This window comes from Phyllostomus hastatus, unplaced genomic scaffold, assembly GCF_019186645.2.
Source record: "Phyllostomus hastatus isolate PE091 unplaced genomic scaffold, TTU_PhHast_1.1 phas_contig_86, whole genome shotgun sequence".
In the NCBI taxonomy this organism is placed as follows: Eukaryota; Metazoa; Chordata; class Mammalia; order Chiroptera; family Phyllostomidae; genus Phyllostomus; species Phyllostomus hastatus.
The window spans coordinates 95968044-95983504 of NW_025333977.1; the positions used below are offsets into that span (position 1 = coordinate 95968044).

General features: G+C 49.7%; 1 protein-coding gene across 2 annotated transcripts in view; it reads right to left on the reverse strand.

The window, feature by feature from the left end:
• Positions 1 to 15461, reverse strand: part of NUP210 (nucleoporin 210) — a 115387-nt gene that overhangs the window by 34989 nt on the left and 64937 nt on the right. For both annotated transcript variants that reach the window (XM_045851397.1, XM_045851396.1), the window contains exons 16-20: positions 13816 to 13989; positions 7160 to 7352; positions 6532 to 6638; positions 4517 to 4621; positions 4329 to 4430 (exon numbers count right to left, since the gene is read on the reverse strand). In XM_045851397.1, coding sequence (XP_045707353.1) covers positions 4329 to 4430; positions 4517 to 4621; positions 6532 to 6638; positions 7160 to 7352; positions 13816 to 13989 — 681 coding nt within the window. The remainder of the gene's footprint in view (positions 1 to 4328; positions 4431 to 4516; positions 4622 to 6531; positions 6639 to 7159; positions 7353 to 13815; positions 13990 to 15461) is intronic.

The window sequence follows — 15461 nt, forward strand, 5'->3', positions numbered from 1 at the left end:
ACTGCTCATTAAGATTCTGTAAGCAGACCCAGAGGCAGCTTTGTTCATGAGTGGGCTAAAGCTGTGATGTCCACTTGTGCCCACCAGGCACTGAGGTCCTGCTTATACCATCTCAGCTCCTTGTTTCCTTTGGCCCCATCATGCTTTAGACTTGTCCTTTGCCAGGCATTTGCAGAAGAGTAAGGACCCACAAATTTCTGAATCTCACTGGGGCCAACAGCTCTTATTTCCTACAGTGTGCCCATCAATACCATGTGGTGAGCCAGGTAGTGCCATGCAAGAGTGTTGGGGTCCATGCCCCTGAGTAGATGCCCTCATGGCTCATGGGAATGACCAGGATCACATGAAAATCACAGGCACTGAGAAGGTCCTGGCTTAGACACAGGATGAGACTTTATCCAGGGATTCTGGCCAGCTCTGAACTTCCCACAGGGTCAGGGCTGAGGACTTGCGCTTCTGTCTACAGGTCACTCTCAGAGGAAAAGCAGGACATACCCAAGTCCAAGCCCTGCAGCTGCCATATACTGCCAGCTTCACCTCAAGCACCCTCCTTGGATACACAATATCGTCATAATGGGGTACGTGTCACAGGACTAAGGAGATGGGGAAACCACTGCAGCTCTTGAGAGCTGTGCCTCCATCTGACTTGTTCCCACTGAGTCCTCAGTGCTGGGACCAGAGCCTGGCACAGGATGGGCCCTGATATTTTCCTTAATAAAGGTGTGAAGAGCTCAGCCCACAGCAAGATATGCTTCCCTTGCTCTTATAATCCATGGGTTCTCCTTGGAGGTCTTATTTTGGAATGCAAAGAATTGCTGGGAAGAAAGAAAACCTAAGCTTAAATCAGGTAATCACTCCAGTGTGCATGCCAGCCAAAAATGAAATAAAGGCCCCCTGCAGAGAGTTTCGGGGGGGGCCGTGTGAGCAAAATGGAGCCCAGTCCAGCGCAGCCTCTGGAGCACTGTGTGGGCACTGGAGCTTTCACAATGGCACTGGCGTGAGATCCACAGCTCCTGCCACAGACACTCGGAAGCCAAAACACACCCAGGAGCCATTTCTGTATCCCAAATGTGTGTCAACAGGGAAAGAAAGAAGCTTTCTCTATGACTAACTAAAGAACTGTTGTGGGCTTTGTCTCTGAGATTAAGGGAAATGAGAATGCTACTAATTAACAGCTGGGAAATTCCAAAGAAGCACAAATGTCCTTCAGAAATAGCCATCTGAGAACAACTGCTAGGACCTATCACAGATAGTCAGCACTCCACGAAAAATTCATCTGCTGCTTACAGAAGAGGTACAGGAAACTAGAACCTGATTTGTACCTAGAGTTGCAATGGTCTCTGTGATTTGTACCTAGAGGTCTAAGATGATGGGGAGCAGAGACCCTAGTGGTCAAAATGTCCCCTTCTTGAGCCAAAGTAATCCTTGTAGGGCCTGCACATGGGGTGCTCCTGGCACTCCCACAGTGCTAGACTTGTCCTGGGGGTGCTGCCTGCAATGAATACTCTGCACCACTTGAGAGAGCCATGAAAGAGATGAGACCATGAGCAGAGGCTAATCCACAACTCGAAAAGAGAACTGCTTGAGCTCTATTGGAACCATCCACAAAATGGGAACATCAGCTCTTGTCAAGACTAAGAGACTCCTAGAATCTGCTGCTGAGAGGCACTGCATAGGGCACGGGTGTCAAACTCATCTTCACTGGGGGCCACATCAGCCTCACAGTTGCCTTCAAAGGGCTGGATGTAATTTCAACTCCTTCACAGTTAAGGAGTAGTTACGTTTATGCAGTCCTGAAATTATTTTGGCCCTTTGAAGGCAACCTCAAGGCTGAAGTGGCACATGGTGAAAATGAGTTTGACAGCCCTGGTGTAGGGTAACCCTAGAATTGCAGCTCTGTAGAATTGAGCAGGGGTTCACAGGTCTCCTGGGGAAGTTTCACTCTGATGCTGGAACCCCATGTTGTGTCTTTCAGATAAGTGTCCCAGTTTCGGTTGGAATATACCTCCAGAGGCAGATGTTCATTGCCTACAGAGGCAACCTAGTCCACCACAGACTCTTAGATGCACTCCTTCTTGTAGGAGATGTCTCTCTCTGGTCACAGGTTAACCTCAGGGCTTATGCAAAATGTGAGGTGGCAGGTAAATGTGAGTAAAAGTGTTTCCAAGTATAGTTGGCACTGTACACATTTTTCCCAACTTGAAACTTCCTCTTCTTGAAAACAGAAGAGCTACTTTTAACCTTCAAAAGTAAAGCAAATAGGCATATTTCAAGTGCTTGGGATTATTTAAAATTTGAGGTTTTCCTTTTAATGTAAAGGATGTGACTGACAATGGACACTCATTTATGTGGCAAGAGGAATGGTCTAGAGAATTACTCTTTCTTTTATAAAGGGAATAAAAATGCTAGGGGAAAACTTCAGATATGATCTCAGGCTTCCAGCAACCCTCAAGCTTCCTCTAAAAACACAGGTTCGTGCCCAGGTGCTGAGAGACAGTTTTTCTCGCTCTGATTTACAGCAATAAACCTACAGTCCTGCCAACTGTGATTCTGCTTTGAGAAGAACAGGAATATTAAGACTTGCTTCCTTACCCTTCACCAAGAGACTGCACTGTGGAAAAGCATCCTCTCCACAAGACAGCTAAAGACCCGGGTTGACCACTGGACGAATGTAAAAAATGTTTAAAAAAAAACCCCAAATAACAAAAAGATCTGAATTGTCCTAAGACACAGGCTGGCAAAACTGATGAAAAGAAACAATCCAAACAGACCTGTAACAGGTGAAAGATTGAACTGGTTATCAAAAAACTACCCACAAAGAAAAGCCTGTGTCCAGGTGGCTTCACTGGTTAACTCTACAAAATATTTAAGAGTAACCGTTACTAATTCTCCACAAACTTTTCCAAAAATTAGAAGAGCGAGCACTTCTAAGTCAACCCATGAAGCCAATATCACCCTTTTACTCAAACCAGACAAACACATCACAGGAAAAAAAAAAACCTACAGACCAACATCTCTTATGAATATGGGCATAAACTCCTTAATAAAATATTAGCAAATGGAACCCAGTTACATGTAAAATGAATTATATATCATAACCAAGTAGCTGTTTTCCTAGGAATGCAAGGTTGGTTTAATATCTGAAAGTCAATTAATGTAAGACACCATATCAACAGAATAAAGAACAAAAAATCACATGATCATCTTAAGGGATACGAAAAAGCATCTGACTGGATCCAGTACCCTTTCATGAGTATGTGTATGAGTGCACAGAGTTGACAGCTCAAGTGTGTGTGTGGGGTTTCTTTCCGAAGTGAGGAAAATACTCTAAAACTGACTGTGGTGATGGCTGTCCATATGTCTAAATATACTAACAACAGCTAAGCTGTACATTTTAAATGGGTCATTTGTATGGTATCTAAATTATATCTTGATAAAGCTGTTATTAAAAATATCAACAAAAGATGGAAAGTGGCTTTTCCTTCGACATAACCTGTGCTCTCCAGTTTGCCACAGTCCCCCACCCACCCACTGCCTATTACTCCCCCCCTCAAGCTAAGCACCAGGTGACAGCATAGCAGGCCCCAAACACATTTCTCACACACTGCTGACTTAAGTCACTCACTTTACACCTGTCCCACCTCACAGGCACTTCAGTGTCATCACTGCGTTTGTGTTTTTGGCTGCCTATACTTATGGTTTACGGGAGTGGTTTGACACATTCAGTAGTAAGAGTTGCCTTTTAAAGAAAGTTCAGTTGTCATTGGTGTTTGTTTTTACTCTTTGCTATAACTATAGGGTTATTGAAAAACAAAAACAAAAACACTTAAACTACCCAAACGATCCACAAGGAGAAAATGGCTGAGTACAAATGGTTGCACAGAAATAACCAGCCAGCCTACACAGCAATATGGGGAAAAAACTTAGGATAAAATAATTGAAAAACTAGAATGCTAAACTCTTCCATGCAGTGGACAAAGATGCCAAATTTGCAAGAATAGGGAAAGGATCAAGAAAGGAATGTGGAAAAAGTAGAAAAAGCTAACACATCTTTTAAAGGCAACTTTATGGTTGTTATAGTGGTACTTTATATAAGGGTATTTAATCTTAATAAAGACTGAAAGGAAACCATTAGTTAACTAATAGTGTAGGTAATTTGTGGATATGAAATAAAATCACAAAGGTGGGCAAATAACTAACATTTCTCACCAGTGAATCAGAGAATTCAAAGATCTCACAAACTGCAGCTGATATAATCAAGTGCCAGCTTTTAAATCAATCATGAACCCACAGCCATCCGGACTGTGGAGATGAGAGCCCACACTCACCATGGCACTGCCCTTGGCTTCCTGGTAGGCCACTTTGACAACATCTGCGGTGCTGGTGTTGAGGAAGAAGTAGCCAGAGCCTTCTCTGATGTGCAGCTCTGCCTGCAAGGAGGGTCAGGCTAGGAGGCCAGAACTGCCAACCCAATGGGCCATGTCCAGGCAGCAAGGTGGCAGGGGAAGGGCTGTACCTGTATTCCAGGGTAGTTGTAGATGGTCATCTCTTCCGGACTCACCCTCACATCCTCTACCAGGATGAGTTCTATGGAGGCCGACACAGGCACAAGAGGGTCGTGCTGAAGAGCAAGGCCAGCACCATCAGATCCAGGAGGCAACAGGTCAACCCTGTGCAGTCCACAGGCCTACCTCCCACCCCCTGGGAAGAGCAGGACAGAGGCCCCAGGTCCTGGTGTCACCACAGAGCCCTTGTTATGTCTGGGACACAAGCCCCAGTGAACCCATGCAGGAGCCCAGCTGAGAGGCCATATTTCTTTGAGGCATCTCATAATCCTGCTAAGGAAATTACCCCCATCCTACCTGCCAGGCTCCATGTAAGGGGCAGTTTACACACACAGCTGGAAAGCAGGGGACACACAGCAAATGACCAGCTGTAGTCCCACATGCCAGGGACAGGTGTCTGACCAGCCTAAGCATGGGTGGTACTGTGCAGGTGTCCTCAGATTACACTCACAAGGGAGCAAGCTCAGCCCTCACTCCTTAGGCCATGTGCATATTTAAGTATCTCTGTTTCCTGCCACATGTCATTCCAGGGAGACTGCTGGACCAGACTCAGTTCCAACCCACTCATATGTTCACACATTTGAACACCTACCATGTGCTAGGCACTGTGTTAGGCACTAGAGGGACAGTAGCCTGCTTCTAGGAGATGTATTCTAGCACAAGGACTAAAGAGAAAAAGTAAAGGGCTGACAAAGATGTGAGCGTGGTGGAGGCTGAAGGGGCCTTGATAGGTACTAGAGGGGGAAGGATTCTCAGGTGTGCCTCTCAGGTGAGCAGAGACTCAGGAAGTGAAGGTATGAATGCTGTCAATAAAAGCCCATAGGGCAAAGAGTACAAGAGCAGAGGCCCTGAAGAGGGTACCTGCGTGGGCGTAGGCACCCCAGCAAGGAGCTACATGAAGCCACCACCAGCCTAGGAACCCCTGGTGCTAGTGGGATGACTGAGGATCTAAGCCATCAGGGACAGGCACTGGTGTGCTCCTCAGGGCTACCCACTCCAGGCCAGCGTCCTAGTGCTGCTCCCACTAGGGTGACACCATCTTCTAAAGTGTCCCCTGCTCCCCACGACCCAGGAGACAATTCAAGCTCCTCATTCTGGCATTTGGGGTTTCTTGGAGTTGGACCCCACATTCTCTTTATAGTTGTTATCTGCTGCCTCCACCCTACTCAAAATCTACGTTGATTGCCACCCCTCTTCCACAAAAGGGTGGGTGTTATCCAAGCAGCACCGTTCTGGAGGAACCCATCTGCCACTCACTGGCAGTGCCTCTGCTGGGGCCTGGTGAGATAATGCTTTGTAGAGGTGTGGTCTAGTAGATGGGCCACGTGTGCATGCAGATGGTGGCAACAGTGTATACATGTGTGTCGGGGTGGGGAGGGATCTGTACCACGAGAGCAGGGAGCCCGAGGGGCTCTGAGACTTGGGGCAAAAGCAGCTGCTCTGTGCCCTAAGCTCAGGGAACTTTCTACATGGGGTTTCATACTGTGGATGGAACTAAAAGAATAGGAAGCCACCTGCTAGAGAAGAGTAAAAGGAGGGAGGGAATAGCATTCCAAGCAGCAGGAACTGTGGGTTCAAAGGCATGACAACCTGAACCACCCAGGCATGCCAGGTGGGGTGAGCCAGGTCCATCAAGGACAAGAGTCTGGGTAGCAAGCCCTGCCTGAGAATGAAGACAGCTTCAGCCAGAAGGTCTGAGGGCTCCTAAAGCTGTGTGCTGGAGTGGAAAGGTGGCACCGGATCCCTCTAAGTCACCTGAGTGCAAGGAATGTGGAGTGGGGGAGACTGGAGGCAGGAGCCCAGCAGGGAGGATCACTAATTCAGGTGAGCCCACCACACCCAGTTCAGGAATGGGGGTAGTAAACTGGGGGCTGCGGCCCAATGAGGCGGCTCAGGACATCAGGACACAGGGAGAACGCGGGCAGAGCAGAAGGATCCCTGACCACCAGTGTGCCCTGAGAGATACCGGCTGCTTCACACCGGCTGCACGGAGGTGGGACTGCTGATAGCCAGTCACAGTGGCAGAGATGGCTGTGGTTCCGGATGCCTTGTGAACTGAAATGGCCTGCAAACCTGAGTCCAGGAAGAGGGAAACTCATGTCATTTTTTTGCACCATTGCTGCCTCTGAAACACCCCCTCCCTCCTTTTACTTGTAGTTTTAAACCTTCCGCAGTCCTAAAAATAGCTGTTTATTGAAACTGTATGTACCATAAGGGTTAACAGGCCCTGAGCAAGGTTCCACAAAGCAGCTTAAGATGCTGTGGAGAAGATGGGCTTAACTCTTGGCTGTGGGGTTTGTGAAGGCAGCATGTACAGCACAGCCCTAGAGACAGGATGATATGCTGTACAACCTGGGACCTGTGGGTCACCTGTGATGTGCCCTGAGCCTGTTTCCCCATCTCTGAAACAGAATATCACAGGATTAAAGAAAACTAGTGAGTTCACATGCTCCCTAAGTTTTTGTCCTAGATAAAGGGAGGCTCAGACAACAGCTCCCAACAGCCTCCAGCACTCCTCAGGACACATCTCATCTGTAGGGTTTCACTGCTCTGTCCTCCTGTCCTGGGCCAGTGGGCTCACCACCCCAGCTTACCGTGCAACTTCTTCTGGCCACTCCCATCATCTTGGGACACCAGCTGCATGGGCAGATCAAGCTCAATGCTGGCCAGCAATGGCCTCGTAGATTCCCACTGGATGCTCAGAGAGCTGAAGTTGTTGAATCTGCGGCCCTGCTGGTCATAGGCAACCAGGTCCAGGAGGGGGTTGCGGTGGCTGGAGACTGGGACCTGCAAGAAACCAAGGTCAGGTACCATGGCCATGCCCAGGCCACAATTGGTACAACGTTCAGAGTGAACACTGAAGACCAAACTGGCATAGCCACCTGTGACCACATGATGTACCCTGAATCTGGCTGGCTGCCTTATGTGCTCATGAGGGTGTTGGTGAGGAACTTGGAGTGAGCCACTAACCAACCCTCAGTACTGCTTAGCAATTAGAGTGCCTGCCCATAGTCCTGTCCAACCTGGCCTCTTACACTAGTACACTGTCTTCAATGGGGCAAAGGGCTTTGACAACATCTAAAAGCATTTCTTTTAGTGGGTGGGAGTCAAGGGTGCTGCTGAACACCCTACAGTGCACAGGACAACACCACAAGACTAAAGAATCTGATCCAAAATGTCAACAGTGCCAACGTTGGGAGACTCTGTCCTGGACTTCCCCACGCCAGCCAGGCTGCTGTCCTTCCTCTCAGCCCTCACCTTTCCAAATCCTTTTCACTTCCTCTCTGTCCCCCACACACCTCCACCCCTCCAGGATATGTCCCCTAGTGGTTTAAAAGGAATGCCAATTCCAACCCTGAAAATGCCCCAGAGCCACTGAGTTTGCATGGCTCTTGCAAAGCTCTTTGCTCCTGAAATGCCCCAGGGATGTTAGGAGCTGTCACACACATATTAAGGGAGAGGAAACAGGGTCCCACAGAAGGGGAGGAACATTCAAAGGCAACTCAGCAACCAAGTGGCACACCTATAGGATTCAGTTCCAAACCCTGAATTCTACCACCTACCCGCACCTCTCCACCCCTGAGAAACCTGTACCTTGGAACCCATGCTGAATTAGCCCCACTCCCCACTGCCCCCCAGCAGCTGGTTCATCCTTTTCCCTCCCTGCCCAAAGAACATGAGGGCAGGTGGGGTGAGCAGCAAAGCAGGGACCCTAAGCACCTAGACATCTGGGTCCCACAGCTTGGACTTGAACCCCAGTTCCACTTCTTTCCACCCAGGCAAGCTGCAGACTTTCCGGAACCTTGCTTTCAACATCTGTGAAATGAGAATCACAACAAAACCCACCTCCTAGGACTGTTTTAAAAGGGTTTCATGTGCAATCACTTTAAAGGGCCTGGCTCACTGTAACTAATGCATACATAGGGAAACATGTCAGTTCTCAGCAATGGCCACAAATGTGTCCAGTGCACTTTCAGGCACGTGTTCAGAAGGAAAGACTGTATTTCTCTGGCCTGTGTGCCTAGGAGTGACCATGTCATTTACTTTGGCTAGTGAAGTGTGGCAAGTATTGTGAGGCAATTCCAGGAAGCAAAGCTTTAGTAGCCAGAATAGAATCTGCTATGCTTTCCTAGTTAGCACAGTGCCACCTGGCCATGTTCAACTTGGCAATGCTCACATTTAAGACTGGGAAGGAAGATCACAATACACACAGCAGGGTCCCCCAGCCCACCTGGATGCAAAGGCAGTGTGAGCAGAAGTAAACCTGTACCATGTGAGGCCACTGGGACTTGGGGCTGCTTGTCACTGCAGCCTCACGTCTGCCCTGACTGATGCAGCCCTCAGACAACCATCTCCCCCAGCATGGCTCCTCCACCAATCCTAGCTCTCTTGCCCCTGGAGTACACCAAACCAAAAACCATGTTGCAAACTGTTAATGCCACTCAGCACAACTACCGGAGAATGCAAAGGATTTCTTAAGTATATGCACGTTGGGACCTATGACAGGGGCATGTTCTGGGTGCCCTACTCCTTTCCCTAGATGCAATCCTGGGTGAAACATGACTGCCGTTTCCCTTCTTCCTGCTCTCCCAGGGAAGGACATTATTACTGTGTGTCAAGCATGCTCACAAGCTTACTAGATCCTCCCAATGGCCATTTTAGCAACAATATAGTCCTTATTTTACAGATGGGGAGGCTGAGGCTCAGATACATTAGTAACTGGCCCAAGGTCACACAGGCTTAGGGGCAGAACTCTGCTGGTCTGCTTTTAAAGCCCACAGGCCTCACCTGACAGTGTGCAGCCTCTTCCTGGTACAAGAGTCAGGCTCGGATGGCTCATTAGTCTCCTTGTATGTGACTGGTGCTCAGCTGCAGTGACCTGAACATGGGACAATCTGCTCAAAGTACCAGGGTCAGGCCAGAGTGTGGTTCTGCTCTGTCACTCCAACTATTTTTGGTCAGCTCCATTCTAACATCTGGCCTTGCCGATCATTTACTCTGCAAATGTGTCTTGGGCAGCCTCCAGCTTTGGAGAGGTGTAAAATAATTAAATTGATACTGCACCCAGGATGCATGGCAAGGATATAACTTTCTCAAGGTCCCCTAATGATATCATAAGTCACAGGGGCCACGTCTAATTGGCTCTCAGCTCCAGAACCCCAGGACTGATGACCACATGGCAAGTTCACATTCAAAGTCCATTATTTCCTTGTGAGCAAGGTGTGTGACACATGCAATCCAATGCAGAGCTGTGCTCTGCTGCCTGGCCAGCATCTTTCAGTCAAGAGAGACAACTCTGTGTAGACCCTGAGGGTGCAGACTATGGAGAGTCAGACTCCGCTCCCTAGGAGAAAAGCCGATGTTTAAAGTCAGGGAAGCTGTACTTAATCTGATTGGTTTTCGTTTTGAAAATGAGGTTAGGCCAGTCTGGGGTTGAATGGGCTGGAGCCAAGTGAGAGGCTGTCCTCCGAAGGGCACCTGCTCTCCAGGTCGGCACCATCCCCTCTGCCCCTTTCCTTAGCAGAGTCTCCACTCGGCTTCTCCAGCATCTGCACTATCAAGAGTCATGGGCAGAAGACAACAGGGACACAAGCACAGTGAGCCCTTCTCCACGCTTATTCACCCATCACATTCACTGAGCTCCTGAGCAGGGCTCCCTCATAGAGGGTCACAAAGAAGAAAGGAAATGTGTACATTTTACAACATTCAATAACATTTAGTGCTTGGGGGGAGGGAGGAGAAGGGAACAGGAATATTGTAATAAGGGTCCACATCCCACCCAGAAATGGGAGAGGGGTTTGGAAAAATGCCAAGGATGGCGCATGAGTGGCAGCTGCACTGTGGCAGCCAAACCAGCTACGTTACCCCAGCAACCAGGGCAACTGCACAGGTAGGCCACACAGGGGATTCTGGGGGCGGACTTAGAAAGGAGAGTGCAGACACACCACACACTTCTTTGCAGCCCCCTCTCCTCTCTGGTCTGGTTGGCCAGCAGAAGCTCAGGTTCCCAGAGGTTGCCAGTGCCCCTACCCCAGCACTCCAGGGCCTGCCTGGAGTACAGCCAGGGCAGCAGGAACAAAGAAGGACAGAAGGCCTAAGCAGGTGGACCCTGGGTGCCACAGCTGGGAGGCAAGCCCCATGCTCCACCCCTACATGGGAAGCCGCCTCCCACCCAGAGCCCAGCAGCCCACAGGAGCCCCTCCAGTGCTGGCCATCAGTGGAGCTGCTGCTGCAGCCGCTATTGCTGTTCCTGCTGCCAGCCTGGGCTCTGCGGGCCAGAGGAGAGACTCGAACCAGTGAAGAGGAGTGTCACTTCTACGTGGGGGGAGGGGTGCGGGAGACTCCCAGTTTTTAGTCACCAACCACCCTAGCACCTTGAAGGGAAGGAACAGCACCCATTGACCCCTATGATGCCCAGAGCAGACTGTGACCAGACAGCTGCTGCGAGGTGATGGCAATTTTAGTACCAGAGAGCCTGAGAAACAATGCTGGGCTGCAGATAAGCAGTAATGGGACTTGTGGGCATGGTTTTGGAATTTAATCTTCCTGGGGGTGGCCGGTTTTCTGTGCTCTGTGGATGAAGGCAGCTCAGAGCAGGAATGCTCCCGGCCCCCTTAAAATGGGCACCATTAATTAAAACCACCTTCCCTCCACGTGAATCTTCTTGTTATGCATGTGCATGATGACAAGTGGCCAAACCCCAGGCTACCTGGTTATAATACGAAATGTTGATGGGGGATGGTGAAACTTTAGGTAAGGTCTGAAGGCTAACTAAGGAAGGCCCTGCTGAGGAGGTAACATTTGAATAAAGGACTCAAGGAGGCAAAACAGGAGGGGAGAGAATTCAAACCAAGAAGAATGGCAAGTCAGAGACCCAAGCAGGGCCCGTTCCAGCGTGCTCATGGGTGACAGGGCTCCCACGCAAGGATGAAGTGGGTGACAGAGAAAGAGTGACATGGAGGACTCAGCCCTGCAGGTCACAGGAGACAGGGCTCTTCCTCTGAGTGAGTGGGATGTCATAGGCAGGCTGAAACAGAGAACAATGTAAAAAGCGTCACAGTTACCGCTCTGAACACTTTACATCCAGTCATATTTTTCTCCTACTACAACTCTAGGAAGCCACTGTCCCCCATGGTCATTCAGACGAGGAGAACCCACATAGAGGGCACTGCTTGGCCCCTAACGCTCAGATTATAGATGTGCGCAGCCTCACACACCGTGGACCTAGAAGGCCGGGTTTTCCCAGAGTCTAGAATTAATGTAATTTTCTTCTTTCATCAAAGGATAATTTACCAAATACATAAGAGTGATTTAAAATGTAAAACTTTCAGGACATTCACCTCAATGGTCATCAAAGTCAAGGAAATAAAAATGTCTTTTCCTGAATACACACAATTTCAGTTAGGAAAGATGGCCATCCACTCCATGCCACAAACGCCCTGGCCTGACCTTGGGGTCAGTGCTGGCTTCTCAGGGCTCTGAGCCCCACTCTTCTCACTTGTCCAGAGGGCACAAGAGTGGGATATTCCTCGCCCAGTCCTTGCAGGAGTAGGTTGGAGAGTGCTCTGAGGCTGAGGACAAAAAATCCCCACTTTTAAGTGATGTCATCAAGGTACCAACATTTATGGGACCTTGAACAGTGGAGGAGCTCACATGCCCATCTGTCTCAGAGCTGAGTAAGCAGTAACGCCCAAGAGAAGGCAAAAGCCCACCCACTGATTGCCAAACAGTGGGAGGAAAAGTTGAACTCAATGTGCAGGAGACATGGAGGCTGAGAGTCACATGTCAGATGGCAGAATTGTTCACAAGTCCCAGACACGGGAGGCAGGTGCCTTCCCTGGAGCTTTGAAGAGACGCACAACTATAAAGCCACCCTGACCCTCACCCAGTAGCAAGCCAACTCCCAAATCCTGAAGACTGCCAGTGCAAGGAGAGGCTGCTGATATAAAGAGCTTCAGATAGGTTCCCTTAGGCATGAAGAAGATCCACACTGAGTGTTCTCTGGAGAACTGCAGAAAGCCAAGAGTCCCATCCTGATGCCACTAAGGCAGAGTGCAGAGGACACAGAGCTGGGGCTGGGAGAAGAGAAGCAGCTTCAGAGGCCACTGAGGAGGCAATGAGCTTGGAGCTGGGCAAATCTGTTCTGCCTTTGGGACCCTGCCCATCTCTAGGTCCCGCGGGCAAATCTGGGAAGGGGTGCAAGGAACTTGGTCCTGATGATGGGCAAGGAGGCACAAAGGTCAAAATTCTTGGCACAAATAACTTTTCTGATTACAGTGTGGGCACAGGGACACAGAGAACCTTGTCTGGCCTCCGGGTCTTGCACTTGCTGTTCTACCTGCCCAGGACACCCTTACCTCAGCTCTTCTCAGCCGAGGGGCCCGAAGGGGTATGTACCCTCGGCTCCGAGGCCTTTCTGAGCTACATCTGAGGCAGCTTCCCCTGGCAGCTGCCCCACACTCTATTTCACTTCCTCCATAGTGCTTCCCACCTGCTGCCCCATCGTGTCTCTCATTACCTCTGTGAGGCAGGTGCCTCATACGTCCTGATTACCTGTGTTCCAGAACCTAGAACTGTGCCTGGCACAGAAGAGGTGTTCAACAAACAAATAAATGTCAAAAGAATGATTGAAAAGAAGCCGACTCTCCATCTCTGAAAGGGGGCTGGGGCTAGCTGCAGCGTGCTCATACTCCTGAAAAAGGGGACTTCCAAATCCTCTGTTTAGTTACCTGGTCTCTGAGTGTCTTAGAGGGAGGGGGCTGGGTGGCTGCAACCCCAAAAGGACCAGGCCTGTGATTTCACCTTACATCTTTGCTGTCAGAGTAACCTCCAAGTGACTTTCTTCTCTCTCCTGACATTTATGTTTGATACACTGTTCCTGTGTCTTTCAGACCCGTGGAGAATACTACAGCTTGTCACCTGTCTTTGGCAGTTCCCACTCTGACCACACACACTGTTCACCAACAACAGACCCTCAACCTTAACATCCTTGAGACACAGTAAAAAAAGATTTCTACAAACTGCCAAGTGCTGTGCAGAGACAGGCAGCTCAGTCCAGGGTCAGAGGCTCTACTTTCACCTGGTGCTTCCACTAGCAGCTGGGACTTCTGAGTCTTGTCATTTCTCCAGGTCTTGGGACCACCCATATGTAAAACTTACATAAAAGCACCCGTGGTGCAGGGCTGACTGAGTGTAGAGACCAAGGTGGCATGCACCGAGCCGTTACTGTCATTGAGCAGTGTTCACTCACCACTTGTTTGTTCTGCTGCAGCAGTGGACACGACAGGCCCAGCTGGGGGCTGGCGTAGACAGGCATCAGAGTGATCCTGGAGGGTGAGGCACACACAAATTTCACCACGGCAGGCTCCAGCGCAGGGAAGGGGTTGGTGATGCTGGGCTTGTTCCCCACCGAGAGGGCAATGACCTGGTGGGGTAACAGGAGCAGTGAGAAGGAGCAGCGCTCTATTGAGCACCTTGCCCGACCACCCAGCTCCATGGGGCAGTTTGCTTTTCTGCAGAGTGGAAATGATGACTATATCTACATCTCATAGGGGTCACAAAGGTCCGGTGACATGTGCTGGGAGATGCAAGCCCCTAGTGCCCTCTACAGACATCAGCCAGAACCATTGCTTGCTCCTTGGCCCAGGGAGGAGGTGGATTGGTAGTACCATGTGGCTTCCCAGCACCCTATGAAAATCCCACCGCTGCATGAGCAAATTCCTAAGTTTGAAGGGTCCACACTGACTTGAAAACCTTCATCACGGTGAGGTGCAGGTATGAGAGAATGTCTGCCAACGGACTGAGACTGTGGAGTGGGTGAGAAAAGGAAGCGGCCCTGGCCCCTCGCTGACACACACTTTCTGCAGGAAGGAATGGTCTGATCTAGAAGCCCCTCACCCTTCCTGACCTTGAGGCAGGACAAAGGGCAGTTTCCACCCTGACATGCAGGGTTTCTGCCTCCAGCCTGACAAGCCAAGGAAGCAACACACAGACCAACACAGTGGGAATGGCACTGGAGGGTCCGACTCTGACAGCCTGGGGGTGGGGGGTGGGCAGATGACCAAGCCAGGGATAAGAAACTTCTCTAACATAGTTCTTGATTACATTTATTCTTATCATGTTATTATTTATTATTACCTATTTATTTTTCTTATTCTTCTTTTTAAACAAAGCCAGTGGGAAGGAGGACCTTTCACTGTGCATGTTTTCTGCTCACACCCAGGCAGTCTCAGTGTGGCCGACTTCACGAGGGCGCCTTGACATGCATGTGTTTGTGTGTTTTAACATCAACTGCCATTCTTTGCCCTGTTAAACACACAAGAATACTCTTCACTTCTCCAAAGAAATGGGCTCTCTCTCCCTTTGATTTACGCTGGCCTCCCACCTTGCTCCCTGTTTTCCAGCTTCCCGGCACCCTGAGCATGCAGTGGTGTGGCCATACTGCGAGCCAGACGAGAGCAGGGTCCTGAGACTAGGGACCTCTAGGCACAGGGTCCTGAACTGCAAGCTGCCCCTTGATCCAGGCGATCCCAGCCCTGAGGGTGTTCAGATCACAGACATTTATTGTTCAGTCTAGCTAGTCTCCTAATTTCTTGGTTTCCAGGGTTAAAGAAATAAAAATTAAGAGATTTTATAGAAAAGATATTGGCATTCCCAGCTCATCCTGAAACACCAAAAGATCTGCCACACCCGGCCCTGAACTTCACCTTTTACAAGACCTGCCTGCTCTGGAGGCATCTGACTATGTGCCTATGTGCCTATGTGCCCTAACCTTGGCTCACCCCTGATCTGGTGGTGGGGAGTGCTGAAGCCTGGAGAGAGAACAGGTCACCAGGTTGCTGAGAGGGAGCCAGGGCAAACTAGCTCTATCAAAGCCGGCATGTGTGGAATGGGGTG